The sequence below is a fragment of the Crassostrea angulata genome, chromosome 10 (assembly GCF_025612915.1).
Source record: "Crassostrea angulata isolate pt1a10 chromosome 10, ASM2561291v2, whole genome shotgun sequence".
Classification (NCBI taxonomy): Eukaryota; Metazoa; Mollusca; class Bivalvia; order Ostreida; family Ostreidae; genus Magallana; species Magallana angulata.
This window is the reverse complement of record NC_069120.1, coordinates 6,481,561-6,495,850: the sequence shown is the minus strand read 5'-3', so window position 1 is coordinate 6,495,850 and position 14,290 is coordinate 6,481,561. Positions and strand designations below refer to the sequence as shown.

At 35.2% G+C, this 14,290-nt stretch overlaps 1 protein-coding gene across 1 annotated transcript; it reads left to right on the top strand.

Moving 5' to 3' along the window:
* Window positions 1-1,020: 1,020 nt before the first annotated feature.
* On the top strand, window positions 1,021-13,825 carry LOC128165294 (TNF receptor-associated factor 6-B-like). The gene is made up of 7 exons (XM_052829689.1): window positions 1,021-1,097; window positions 2,218-2,378; window positions 2,672-2,729; window positions 3,158-3,262; window positions 3,647-3,805; window positions 12,527-12,691; window positions 12,788-13,825. Exons 1-7 carry the CDS (start codon window positions 1,074-1,076, stop codon window positions 12,962-12,964), a joined length of 849 nt encoding a protein of 282 aa, XP_052685649.1. The 5' UTR covers window positions 1,021-1,073; the 3' UTR covers window positions 12,965-13,825.
* Window positions 13,826-14,290: the final 465 nt, after the last annotated feature.

The window sequence follows — 14,290 nt, the reverse complement described above, 5'->3', positions numbered from 1 at the left end:
CTCCAGGTGTTGTTTTTAAGAACCATGTTAAGTTTATTTTTTATACAAACAAGCAATATTTTGCACAGTTTGACTAACAATTTGGAAAGGTCTCAATAGTAATGTATGAGAAAAATCAACTCAAGAGCTACAATGAGAGAAGAATCCTGGGTATATTAAATTGTAAATTGTGTATATTCCAGGCTTATCAAACTGTGACTCCAGACCAATAACGGGGCCCCAGAAAAGGTGCATATTTCAAACAAAACATATAAACCCAGTTATTTCCATTTGTGTATGTACATTGCATGTATTTTGATATTGATACATGTATACATGTATACTTTTTATTTCGCACGCAAAAGATTTCTTCGTCGGGTGAGCTGAGAGACAAGATAAGTTTTAGAACCTGTTCTCAATACCACTGACTTTAAATAAAACGCTGTAAATTTTTTTATTTAATGGTTGTTATTTCCTTTTAACATTGTTTAAAATATTATCATTACTATATTAATATTGTGCCCAAAACAGCCAAGTGCATTTGCTATCTAAAAGGTTTAACTATGATTCCATGTTAAATGAAAAGGTTTCACATTAACACATGAAGATAAACATGCTAGTTTTTACAAAAGTTTATCGATGATTTAAAAAAAAAAACCTGATCAGTCAGCACGTAAAGTGACATTCATCATAAATAAAACCTAGTGACGTAATTATTTCGTTATACGATTCAAGCATTTGGGTCTTTGCTGTTTCCAGTTTTAACTCTAAAAGTATATATATCAAAATATTACCAACAGTTTTATTTTGCCACCAAAAGGTGTTATGAAATCGTGGTTTTTGTTTTTTTTCAGAGAAAGGATTACACTTTTTTGTAATATTTTATTTAGAATTGATTTGAATTATGTATCATTTGATTACGCAACTATCAACAATTAAATCGATATGGTTGACAGCGTGGCGGGAGAATGGCGAGTAGTACTAACTATAGGCCGCTGTCATGATACTGTAACATAATTATACTTAATTATGAGTCAATCTTAAAACTGCTCAATATATTAAAAGGCCTATAGTGATGACTGGTTTCAACAAAGATGTCAAACAGAAGAAGAAATCAGGTAACAACCCTTAACCCAATAATATTTCCGTTCTTAAGGGTTTTTTTTTCTTTTTTAGCCCAGGAAAAGTAAGATATAAACAATCTTGGACTGTGCTGCAAATTATTATAAATTTAGTACAAACGAAATTTGTTTTATTGACTATTAAGGTGTCGATAGGATTGGACACAAGGACACAAGTTTTAAATCTTAGCTAGCCCACCCCTTCTTGCATAATTATATTTTATATGTTACAATGCAATATAGTAAACATTTATAGCAATTGTGGTACAAATCAAATGAAAAAGAAATAAAACACTCGTGTTGAAGTCGAACGAGAAAGTTATCGAAATACAATTATATAATTTAATTTGTCTAACCTCTTGTTCTACTTGGTCACATTTGCGTAGGTTTGGTATTTTTTTTAGTATGAGTCATACTCGGATAAATGCGGTTCCCAGATTTACGTCGTGAAGTAGCCCTCTCCCCTTTGTGTGTGTGTGGGGGGGGGGGGGGGTGGGGGTTCAGATAAAAAAAAAGGGGGAGGGCTACATTATTGCAGTTAGTCTTGAAGGGATGCATTTATATTAAGAATAAACATTGGTTTTGGGCATAGGAATACACTGATTTATTAAGGGGGACATACCGTCCCTAGATGTTGACAAGCAAAAGAGGAAAATATTAATTTTGCCAGGGACGTATTTATACGTCCCTGATTTTACCAGCTTTTTATAATTTTATAAGCAGGGTGAGGATGGGTGGAGGTGCGCTGTAACTCTGATACATAGGGAGGGTTCAGTTCGTCAAAATTATTTTAAGTTTGTAAATTTTAGAAACTTGAATGGTTTCAAAGTGTGGTAGTGGAGAAAACAAGTTGTTTATTTAGTTGCTACTAGCCACGGTCCAAAATAATAAAAGGGATAGCATGTAATACGCAAAAGAAATGTTAAGATCAGGTGCACTAGAAACATATACCGTAATTCAATAGAACAAAACTTTCATTGAAAGCTACAGTTTTTTTCGTTACAAATGGGGTGCATAGTATGATAGATATACTGTTGACCCCACCTCCATATCAAAAGCGGTGCCCCTGCTGCCTCTGTAACTCACCTATTGATTGCAAGTTTTTGGTTCGTTTCAGGTGACCGCTCCCCCTGAGAGCCCGCGGAGCTATGATGCTGCGTTCTGCTCGGATCTTGACCGGAAGTACCTCTGCCCCGTCTGTTTGTCCGCCCTCCATGAACCAATGCAGACTTCCTGTGGACACCGGTTCTGTAAAACCTGCATTCAGGGTGTGATCAAGTATGTGCCTAGTGTCTGTCCTGCGACTGAATTTACTCAGACTCCGTGAAGTAAATGATGAACCTCAGTCCTGATACTATCTTTACTCTCATGTGAATGGTAGAAGTTGTATAAATGGTATACCATAAACAAAGACCAGATAATTTTAACTTTGAATAATATATATACAATTTAAAGATTCTACTCAGTAAGTACCCATTTATTCATGATAAATATTCTGCTCGAGGGTAGGCCTATATACAATCATGATAATCATAAGACGGTTATTCTTGCATCATTATATTTTTTTTCAGTGGAAGAGCTAATGCCAAGTGCCCAGTGGACAACGTTGTATTCAAATGTAATGACGAGGTATGTACCTATTTTTTGAGTTACACTGTAATACGTACTCTCGTAACGACGAGGTATTTGGGAGGGGGGGGGGGTCCAAGGCATTCTTTAAAGATTATTTTACCATTTCTTAAGAAATTTTGATTTTCGGGAGGGGGGGGGGGGGGTCTTCGTGCGCGCTTACATTAAAAAGGAACCTATCTCTTGAGTGAGTCGGTGGAAAGTATATGTTAATTACCAGCATCATTTAATTTGGTCAATTTTCCACCAGGATGCATGTCATATCGAATTGGCAAATAATCTTATACTCTTAGCCGATATTTGGCTTGGGTTGTCGTGTAAATTGTCGTGTGAGTACTTATATAGTCGAGCCAAATCTCGTCTGAGATTAAATCCTGGTAACTTAGACTGCAAATCATTTAAGATCACGAACATATATATTTTAACAGCTTTTTGAAGATAAGGCCTTCCAGAGAGAGGTGTTGTCTCAAACAGTGAAGTGTGGTAACCATGACAAAGGCTGCACGTGGACCGGAGAACTCCGCTCCTATCAGGTACTTCATTTCTACCCTTAAAACATTGATGGCTAAGGTCCTCTAGCCAGACTTGATGGGATACTTATATCTGAATCAGTATAAGTCTGATATTTAAACTCTTGGAAATTTGCACATCTGACATTTTCTTTAACTATTGTTACTTGAGTATCTGACACACTTTTATCTCTTGGACATGTGTATTACTGGCATTCTTTTAACTCTTGGACATATGTATTACTGGCATTCTTTTAACTCTTGGACATGTGTATTACTGGCATTCTTTAACTCTTGGACATGTGTATTACTGGCATTCTTTAACTCTTGGACATGTGTATTACTGGCATTCTTTATTACTTTTGGACGCTTGTAAATCTGACATTTTTTTTTGTTCTTGGATGATAGGAGCATGACGCTCGATGCCAGTACGTCTCTGTACATTGCGAGAACAACTGTGGACTGAGGATTCCCCGCCACCAGCTGACAGACCATGCGGACGTCTGTGAACGCCGTCCTGTCGACTGTCAGCACTGTAACTCACAGATTCCCTTCACTGACCTCACGGTAAGCACAGATTAGCATATGTCAAATCACAGCTTCAACATATAGGATTAACTCTGCAGGATGGATTATTAGATTTAATTCAAATTTCGGAATAAGGTAAATAGAAAAGGCTAAAATAGGTTGTGCATACCTGTTAACCTTTCAAAGCTGCTATGTGGGAGAATCTCCCCCTTACCAACTTGGCTAAGGGGGAGATTTTGCGTAAACGACGTTTTTTTCACGTGAAACGCAAATATATATTTAAAATACTGTTAGATACCTTATTTTACCATTGTAATTAATGCATTTGCAATCATTTTAAATTTTATCATTTCTATGACTACCAGTGTGCAATTACAACTTGTGTTGCTGTACATGTTCAGAAAACTATTATTTTGTTTGCATGGTACAATACAAGAAGTCAATAGTGCCACTTTTTATATTATTATAAGTCTTCTTATTGTTCAGTATTGAACCATCACTGCATGCTGACATCTAGGGTAAACACAGAAAATTTATTTTGCCTATTTTGAATTTGCAGTGAAACCCAGTTAAGAAAATACCAGAAAATATTATTCATTAAAATTATTTTTTGCCTTATATATAGGATAGATTTTTAATTCACAAAACAACATGTATTTCTCCAGCATTTTTGAAAAATGATCTCTGTTGTAATGTCTATAGCATATCCCTGTAATTCATAGTACTCTTGTGAAATGCTTTTACACTTTTTCCTCGAGCTTCTCTTTTATCGGTAGCTTGTATAAACACTCTGTTCCAAACTCACTTTGATTTTTACCGACCGTGCTGGCCAGATAGAATTAGTCACGACTCACTGCACGTGGCTTGGGTGCTTTACCTGTGCACCTGTTAAGTGACACCACTGGCTGTTATTGTTTTCTTTGGTGTTACAGAGTAAAATCAAGATGTTTTAAGCTTTCACTTAATTTTTTTATAAGGCCTATGCATAACAAAATACGTAACTGATTTAAGTCAAAACCGGAAGCAATCGTAAAAAAGTAAACTATAAAAGTAAAAGTAACTAGAGCAAAGCTCGTTGCAAAGCAACGAGTGGGTTTTCCGCTAATGTCGAAAGCAACGCTAGAAGTACGTCTAAGAAGCAGAGTTCTTAATCTAGTAACAAAGAAACCTAAGTACAAAAAGATAAAAAAAAAATCGAATGATTCTTGGTACAACTTAACATGTTTCCGAATGTTTTTAAGTACGACTTAACCAAAAACCCTTAACCATTTCAAGAACGACTTAACAAAAAAACCCAATGTGTTTAAGTACGACTTAACAAATTTGACTTCATTTTAGGTACAAGTTTACTTTACCTTGAACTAACATCTTTTTTCTTAACCCAGAATGCAAAATTAAAATTTATGTAAAAAATCAATTTTGTTTAAAACATAATTCTGAGCAACTTTTCCTCTTCACTGCTTTTCAAAAGGTTGACCTTTCGTACTGTGTGCTCGTTGCGTCATTAATTGTCAGAAACTTATCGATGTTAAGTTTACTTTACTGTACTTCTGTGAATATTTTCTATGTAAAATTACTATGAACCAGACAACATTGAAATGGTGAACATTTCAAAGGGCCCCGCTTATGTTATTTCAGAGAATTCTGCTTTGACCTTGACCTATAACTTGAAATTTTTCCAGCTGGCATAGAACTTTTAATTCAATTTCATTCCCCCTAACATACATGCATTTTTGTTCAATCTGACCAAGATTAAGCATATTTGGAAAATAATCTACTATTTAAAACTAATTTTAAAAAGATCTGCTATGACCTTCACATTGACAGACTTGGTTCAAGGTCACTGCACGCCATTAACCAATAAACTCTGTAAAGGTAAAATATTAGCCAAATAGGGGCTAAAAGGAGAGTATATCTATGCTCTTAAAATATGGATTTTTGTGTGATCTGATATGACCTTGACTCTTCATCTACAAATATCATTCGAGGTCATTGCATATATTTTGAACAAAGGCATCATGTGGGTAAAGTATGAGGCTGAATGGAGCAAAGGGAGAGAAGATATACTCCGGACAAGGATTTTTAAAAATATAATTCTGATATGACCTTCACAGTTTCTTTTCACTGAAAATAGGTTCAAGGTCACTACACACCCTTTCACCCTTTACACAAAAGCTCTGCTTATGTGAAGTCTGAGCCAAATAGGGGTTAGTAGAAATTATATATGCTCTCAAAAAAGGATTTTTGCATGATCCGATATGATCTTCACCCGTTACCTAGAAATTTCATGCAAGGTCACTGCACATCGTTTAACCATAGAGACACTCTGTGAGTATTAGCCAGATTGGACCAAAGGGAAAAAAGATATGCCCCAGACAAGGATTTTATATATATAATTCTGCTATGACCTTAACCTTATACCTAAAAACATGGTTCAAGGTCACTGCACATCCTTCAACCAAAGGAACCCTGTGGATGAGGTATGAGCCAGATTGGGCCAAGGGGAGAGAAGCTATGCTCCTGTCAAGCCATCTCGGATGGACAGACCGACAAATTGATCACTAGAAGGCCCCCGCATAAACATGCCTTTTTATCTAAAATAGTATCCATGCTATCTGCCCATGGTGAATAGTCATCAAAACCATTCATTAGCAGAATTTGATTTCCCTCCTTTTTAAGGTGGTATGGGACATCTGTCGTTATTAATGTGGATTAAAGTACTATATAATTGAAAACTTTTCACTGGTTTAGAATTTTCAAATTTTACAATATTCAACCAAAAAATAGCTTTTAAAAATATTTGAAAAGGTAAAAATTGTAAAAACCCCAGCGGGATTCGAACTCATGACTTACAGGTTCCTAGTAAACCCTCTAACCCACTGTGCTAAGGAGTTAGGTGACCATTTTTGAGAAGAAACTACATGTACTTATATAATTACACTTTATTTTATTGTTTATTTCGAATAAACAATACGTCACAACATGGAAGTGTCCCATATCACCTTAAACTCGGAACACCTCTGACCTAATAAGATCGCCGCATTAAATACAAAGTTTGATTTAACTCTAATTTGTTTATCATCAAGAAATTCTGCATCGTTGACAAATAAAGTTTTCTTCTGTATAATGAAATACCAATTAACTGACTATTCGGACAATAGCAAGTTTATTGTCCCATTCAACAGCTACTATTTCCCTTGACTTTGCCTCATTAAATATTTGCTGATTTGGGGGACAATAAACTTGCTATTGTCCTCATACCCAGTAAATACTAAATAGGCATATAATATCCCATCCACCTACATTTCATGTTATATAACCTCCCGTTTGTAACCTTCAATTTCACTGTAAAGTCAACATATCTGTCATAGCCGCAAGTTTCACAATTTATTTCTGCTTCTCATGTACTTAAAATTAGGGGCCTTAATATTGCTTACCAATTCCAACAAGAGACATCCCTCTAACTATTGGTAATCATTAAAATTCATTTCATGAATCTACGCGACAATGATAAACCTTCAAGTACAGTCACTCTCAATTTTACAAAAATATTGACGGTACTTTATCCGAAACTGTTCCTTGTATCTTTAACTTAGTACACTAACATTTTTATGAAAAGACGGTTTGTCTTAGAATAAGAAAGCTAATGCAATTCTGAGAAAAAGAATACCACATATTGCCAATTCCATTGAGGTTTAATAAAAATATGGCCATTTAAGGGAACCCACCATTTCCAATTTCCTTTAGTAAACACAGATTTACAGGGTTCTCCATAGTAAAACATCTTTATCTGACCTTTTAGAGGTCAACTTTTGTTCAACCACCTTTAAAAAGAAACCTTATTCAATACAACATATGCCTACATGATATAATCATCATAAAAGCTTCACATCATTTAGAAATACCCTTACATGTATACCCCCCACCCCCCAATCTTTTGATTTTCATAAAAAGTCATGGTTTGAAATGTTTTACCTAATTTTATGAAACATGTGGCAATTTCCTTGAGTCATTTCTCACACATATTTGAAAACAATCATCAATGATTCTAAAATGTGATCTTCATTTGTTTATTGTATGATTTGTACCATTTTAATTAACAAATAGACAGCTGTCCTGCTTGTGATTTCTTGTTTTCATGAAAAAAGTAAGCTAACAATCATATTTTAATTAGTGAATATCTAATCTATTCTGATTTCTAGTCTTCTTCTAACCATGCTAAAACAGTAAGTTACAACCTACAAGTTAGACATCTGCCTTAAATTAGAATTAAATTCAAACACACCCAGGTAGCCGGAGACAGAGTTGATTTCAATGAAAAATGTTCAAATTTGACATGTTTTTCTACTTTTTTATGCATATATACCTAAGAAAGGTAGAAATAGGTTGTTTCTTGTTCATTTCAAAAGTAATTATCATAGCAGATGTTATTTCAAAGTCAAATGTACATTTACATATCCTACATGTAATCTTAATGCAGACAATTAAATAGGGGGGGGGGGGGGGGGGGGAGGTTTCAATTATGTAAACACATCTAAATATCTTTATGAAATAAAAAATAAAGGAAACATAATTGTATACTTTTATTGAAAAACAAATTTTCACAGCAATTATGAATTTCTTTAAACAGCCTTAATTTTGTTTTCATAATTTCTTATCAAACACAAACCACAACATGGCATGATGCTTTCTTCAAGTTCCATTATTGTTCATGCATTATCGGATTTAATTTGAATTACCAGTAAATAGTCTGTAGAACACAAGGAATATGCATGTGGATAGAGGTGACAGGTTAATCTCAGGAGCTGACCCACAAGAATCAACAGGTACCGGTAAAAGCCATGTGGTAACAAGAGTCTGTTTTGAGCTGAAATAAATAAAAAAAATAATTAGCTGTGTTTACATACATGTACTAGTAATAGCTGTGTTTACATTAACATATGCATAGTATTTCTGTAAAAAATACACTGACCATGCAGTGTAATAAGTATGACATATCCCAATACATGACATAACATTTAGGCAGTACAAGATCAAAAATTTGCATATCAAGTCATAATATAATATTAAAAATATTTCATAGGTATAAACACTTATCAAATTGAGAAAGAGAGAGAGTTTGAGAGAGAGAGAGTTTATTACCATACTTGTAGTGCAACAGTCAATATTTCAATTCGTAAATTACAAACGAATATTACCCACCGAACAGCGTCAAAGTACATGTACTGGTATTAGCTTCTGGTATACCATTTTTTATCAATTCTACTGTGTATTTTTTGTTTGCAAATAAATTTAGCGAGGGTTTTTGTTTATTTTCCTATAAATTACATGTTTTAAAAACAATACTACGTGTAATAAGCATAAAACATGTATGAGTAAACTTAATGAAGAATTTTTAATAGATTATTTTTCAAAGGATGTGGTACATTACATGTATGTCAATCTTTATAAAACTAGCGTATATTTCGTGCGCCATAAATTGCAAGTTTTTTGTAAATATCATTTACTTGCATGATAGGTATATATGGTCTAACCAAAATTTTCTTCATAAAGCTACAGCTGTATGTACCACATATATGTTTTGTCACAAGTATACATTTTAAAAAAAAATACCCAAATTCCAACAGTTTAAATAAACTCAACTCATTCTCTGATAAGTTCATTGTGTTTTGTGCGTGCATATCTTATTTGTCTGCTGCAACAGCAGCCAATCAGCTGTAAGCTGAATCCACAAAAGGGAAGTTTGTGTTTTAGGAGCGGGTAAATTGTTTATGCGACACTGTCAAGAAAACCACACCAAATAATAACAAGAAACATAAATATTCACTTAAATGTATTCTGTTGTAAAGTAAAGGTTTTTAACACTTATTGCATCTTGCAAAACATGTGATGACCTTAATCATCTGTCATATATCTGATATACATGCATGTATATGTAAAAGATGGGAGAAATAATGACGGAACAAAGTGGGATTCGAACCAGGCCCTCTGAATCTCTAGTCAAGTGCTCTACCAACTGAGCTACATGTATCTGGCACTGGTATTCAAACCAGTCTGACCGTCACATTCCTCCCCCTTAAATGATCTTCACCCTCGAAGATCATCCCTGGCAGGATCGAGTTAACCTGTTAGTTCCAGGGGTTGGTCACAACACCAATATTGTAACAGGATGGGAGAAATAATGAAGGGATTTGAACCTGGGCCCCCTGAATCTCTAGTCAGGTGCTCTACCAACTGAGCTATCTGGCACTGGTATTCAAACCGGTCTGATCGTCACATATATAAAGAATTATTTTAAACAAAAATAACACTCGCAACCTTCAGTTTTTGTCTGTAATTAATCAATATTGGCGTGCGATCAGTTCTCGCCGAGTACCATTTCTCACCAGTGCATTGTTACGTCATTTTATCAACACATAAAATTATATACGAAAATATGATGTAACAGTGCACCAGCGAGAAATGGTCCTCGGAGAGAACTGCTCGCACGCCAGTACTGCCAGTAGACAGATTAAAAAAAGAGAATAAAAATTACATTTAAAACATTAACAAGGACAATTTAAGTACACATCATAACTGCTAAACAAGAAAAATTATGTGAACTCGTCTGGTAGAATGGTAGGCATAGTTCTAACTTGTAACCTACATGTACAAGTACATGTACCGGGTACCCGTTGGTCTGCTATACCTCTTTAATGATACAATGATCGGCATCATAAAGATATTAAAGTCATGTTTTAACTCTGAAGTCTGAAGTATAAAATTTTATTTACTTGAAATTATGTCTACAGGGTATTCATGACTACATTTGGAGTCCTCTGCACAAGAATATATGATATGTTTCTAATTAGACCCTGCTTTGAATTTTGAGTTGAAAATTCACAATCTGTTATTTTTTTAAATAGATAAATTCAGTTACCCTTTCCAGTCCCCCATGAACCTCGAGCGAGTCTAAACACCCATGAAACATGTAAAAATTACACGTTAGTAAACAAACACCCACACCATAACAAAAACATCTAACAGTGTGCACGTACTTACATGTACATCTATACTATATACTAAATTTTAACCAGTTAACAAGAAACTTTAAAAGGAGTAAAAGCCTCACCTTCTTCAGTAACATCCACATAAATCACACACTTTAATGTCCATCTTTTCTCCTTTATTACTCGTAGCTTATCAACGGCTGATCGTCGACAGAAGTGTGGCTGTCAGAATTTCCTCGTAAACGATTCACACGAGAAAAATATCCTCCTTAAACAAATATGTAGTATTGTTCCCTGTGCATGTTCATATGTTTCACAGCAAATTGAAAATGCATGTGTACACCGAAAGAATACACAACTTCTCTTCTGCATTACGGCTCTCTCTTTTCTACAATGCCGTTCGTTACTGTTTACATTCGGCGCGCGCGCGCGGGGGTCACAAACAGGGGCGCCCCGACAAATAGTTGCACATAGAACGTTTAAATAATGTGTGTTCATTGAATTCATAAATGATATAGATGAAAAAAAAAATGAAATTGAATCACAACAATTTATCTAAGACGCCTGGGCCTTAATGTGGCATTTGTTCGCTTGTGTGTCTATGTAGACATATTAACTCGTTCATGTACGATTCTCACATATTTGTTTTATGAAATTTGAAAAAAAATATAGGACAGAACTTGTTTAATTTGATACCAAATGACATTATTTAATATATTAACAATAACTAAATTAATTTTTTTTCATAAAATGATAACGATTTTTGCTATCAGAAAAATACGTGTATGAGCTGCTGACCCCTAATTATAGGGGCCAGCCCTTTTTTCTTAATTTTAAATGAAAGCTCTCGTTATTCTAAACAACTTTTGTTCTATATGTATTAACAAAATATTTTTAGTTTAAAGGTTATAATACAAAAAGCAACAAAATTTCAGCCCCGAAAAAATCTTAAACTTTGGCGACAAATAGCTCAAAAACTAACAAAGAAATTACCAAAATATTCATGCCAGCAAAATTATAAAATGTTACCGACAATTTCGCCAAATTCCATGCATCTATCATCTGTAGTTCCCGAGATCAACTCTGGACAAAAGACCCCCCAATTTTCAATTAAAGGGCAATAACTCATAACCGGAAGTGAATTTTAAAAATTTGAAAAAAACGTCTAGAGATATTAATATCATCTACATACCCTGAAAGTTTCATAGCAATCAGACAAAAAATGTTCGAGAAATCTCGTGCACAAAATTTGCGGGAAAAAAAAAAAAATAATAATAAGAAACAGTAGAATAACAGAAGGGTTTTCCGTTGAAAAACGGAAAACCCTAAAAAGTAAAACATGTCAATAACTCATACTATGATCACGGTAGACAGTACTTGGAGGAATTTTGATATATTCAAGCTACACAGCAGCTTTTTGAGCTCAAAATCAGAGAAAAACCCGCAGTGGTTGTTGAAATTTGCATGTAAAGATTCAGAATGGGGAAGGGGGTATGGGAAAGACAAATACGATTGCGGGAGAAATTTGTCTCCCGCGCGGGAGTTAAGTTGGATGCGGGAGATCTTAAGATTTTTGGGCCGTTTTGCGGGAGTCTCCCGCGCAATGCGGGAGGGTTAACAGGTATGGTTGTGCCTGCTGCCTAATCCCATTCAATATATTATATTGAATAAAATATTGTTTAAATTAAAAATAAGGGTATAAATATATACCGGTACGTAAAGAATGTAAGGTAAACACTTGAACTCGTCATTCCTTTGGGTTCTTTTTCAGAAGCACCAGGTGCTGGCGTGCCAGAACTTGCCAGTCCAGTGTACTCTGTGTGGACAGGCTGGGATAAGAAGGAAGGATATCTCCGCACATATCGACATCACCACTGGTGACTGCCCTCTCACTGTCATCCCCTGTCAGTATGCCTCTTTCGGCTGCCAATTCCAGGTACTAAAATACATTTCACAAATAACATGATCATATGATTTAGAAAAATTATTTTAGGTTTTTCATTTCTGTTGTAACCTTTCCTGTGCTACTTAGGACAAGCGGCGCGACATGGTGGAACACTACAGAGAGGCCGCCAATCATCACATCCTGTTGTTGGTCCGGAAGATTTCCGACCAGGAGCAGAGAATCTCTGCCTTGGAGAGGGAGGTCCAGCTAATTCAACAGGAACAGGAGGACCAGAAACAAGCTCTTCAGCAGGTTCAGCCATAGAATTCAGTGGGCTCACCCACAGACTTCATCAGATTCACTGATAGACTTCATCACGTTCACCCATAGACATCATCAGATTCACCCTTAGTTCATCGAAAGACATCTTTTTTATCAACAATTTCAACAGGTTTACCCGCAGACTTCATCAGGTTCACCCATAGACTTCATCTAGTTCACCAACAGACTTTATCAAATTCTCCTACAAACTTCAGACTTCATCGGGTTTACTCATCAGCTTCACCCACAGACTTTATTAGGTTTCAACATAGACTTCATCTGGTTAAGTTAGAGACTCTGTAATATCATCTATAGACTTCATCAGCTTTGCCCACAGACTTCATCCAGTTCACCCATAGACTTCATCAAGTTCACCCTCAGACTTCATCAGCTTCACCCATAGACTTCTTTTGGTTCACACATAGACTTCATCTGAGGTTCACTCCTAGATTTCATCTGGTTCAACTAGAATTCTTCAGGGTCACTCATAAACATCATCAGGTTCACCCATAGACTTCATCAGGTTTACCCATAAACTACCTCAAGTTCACCCATAGTTTATTGATAGACTTCATCAACTTCATCCACAGAATTTATCAGCTTCACCCAGACTTCACCAGGTTTACCAAAAGATTTCATCATCTTCACCCAAAGGCTTAATCAGCATCACCCAAAAACTTCATCTGGTTCACCCATAGATTTCATCAGCTTCACTTACAGACTTCCTCAGGTCCCTAGGTCCAAGAACTCCTTCATTCTAACTCTGGAAATCATGTTAATTAGCTTGTTTTATCTCAAACTTAAAGCTCATCTTATTTCACCTTTAAAAAATTGTACTGTATCAATAAACATGATTTTGTGAAACCTGAAGAGTTAAACTTTGTACATAAAATAGGTGAAGTGATGGATATCTACAATGTATATAAGATTTTATGAGTGTATTAAGTGAAAGAGTTTTACGCCACACTTGTAAACAATTCTTAATTTTTTTTAAATCTCACATGAAATTACAGCTAGGTGTGTAACTAACTGATCAAAGTATTTTATAAATAAAGAGAAACATCTTTTCCCTGTTTCATTTGATTGACACATTGTAAAGCTTTATGAGATACCATCAGGAAACTATAAATGGCATAAAACAATACTGCTGTTAAAACTGTACAGGGCAAGCCATTAACATTCCATCCATGTAAATAAATTTGTCAGAACACTAAAATGCCTTCTTTGCATTAGACTTAAGCCATGGTGTGTCTATGGCTATTGAACACTACAAAATCTAATCCTACAAACATTTTTGCATTAAATCTGAAAGCAAATATGTATGTCATA

Excerpts from the sequence above, each read along its gene's own strand:
- LOC128165294 (XM_052829689.1), top strand. The coding sequence starts at position 1,074 with ATGTCAAACAGAAGAAGAAATCAG. Across the intron at positions 1,098-2,217 it reads CAAACAGAAGAAGAAATCAG|GTGACCGCTCCCCCTGAGAG; the intron begins GTAACAACCCTT and ends GGTTCGTTTCAG. Across the intron at positions 2,379-2,671 it reads TGCATTCAGGGTGTGATCAA|TGGAAGAGCTAATGCCAAGT; the intron begins GTATGTGCCTAG and ends ATTTTTTTTCAG.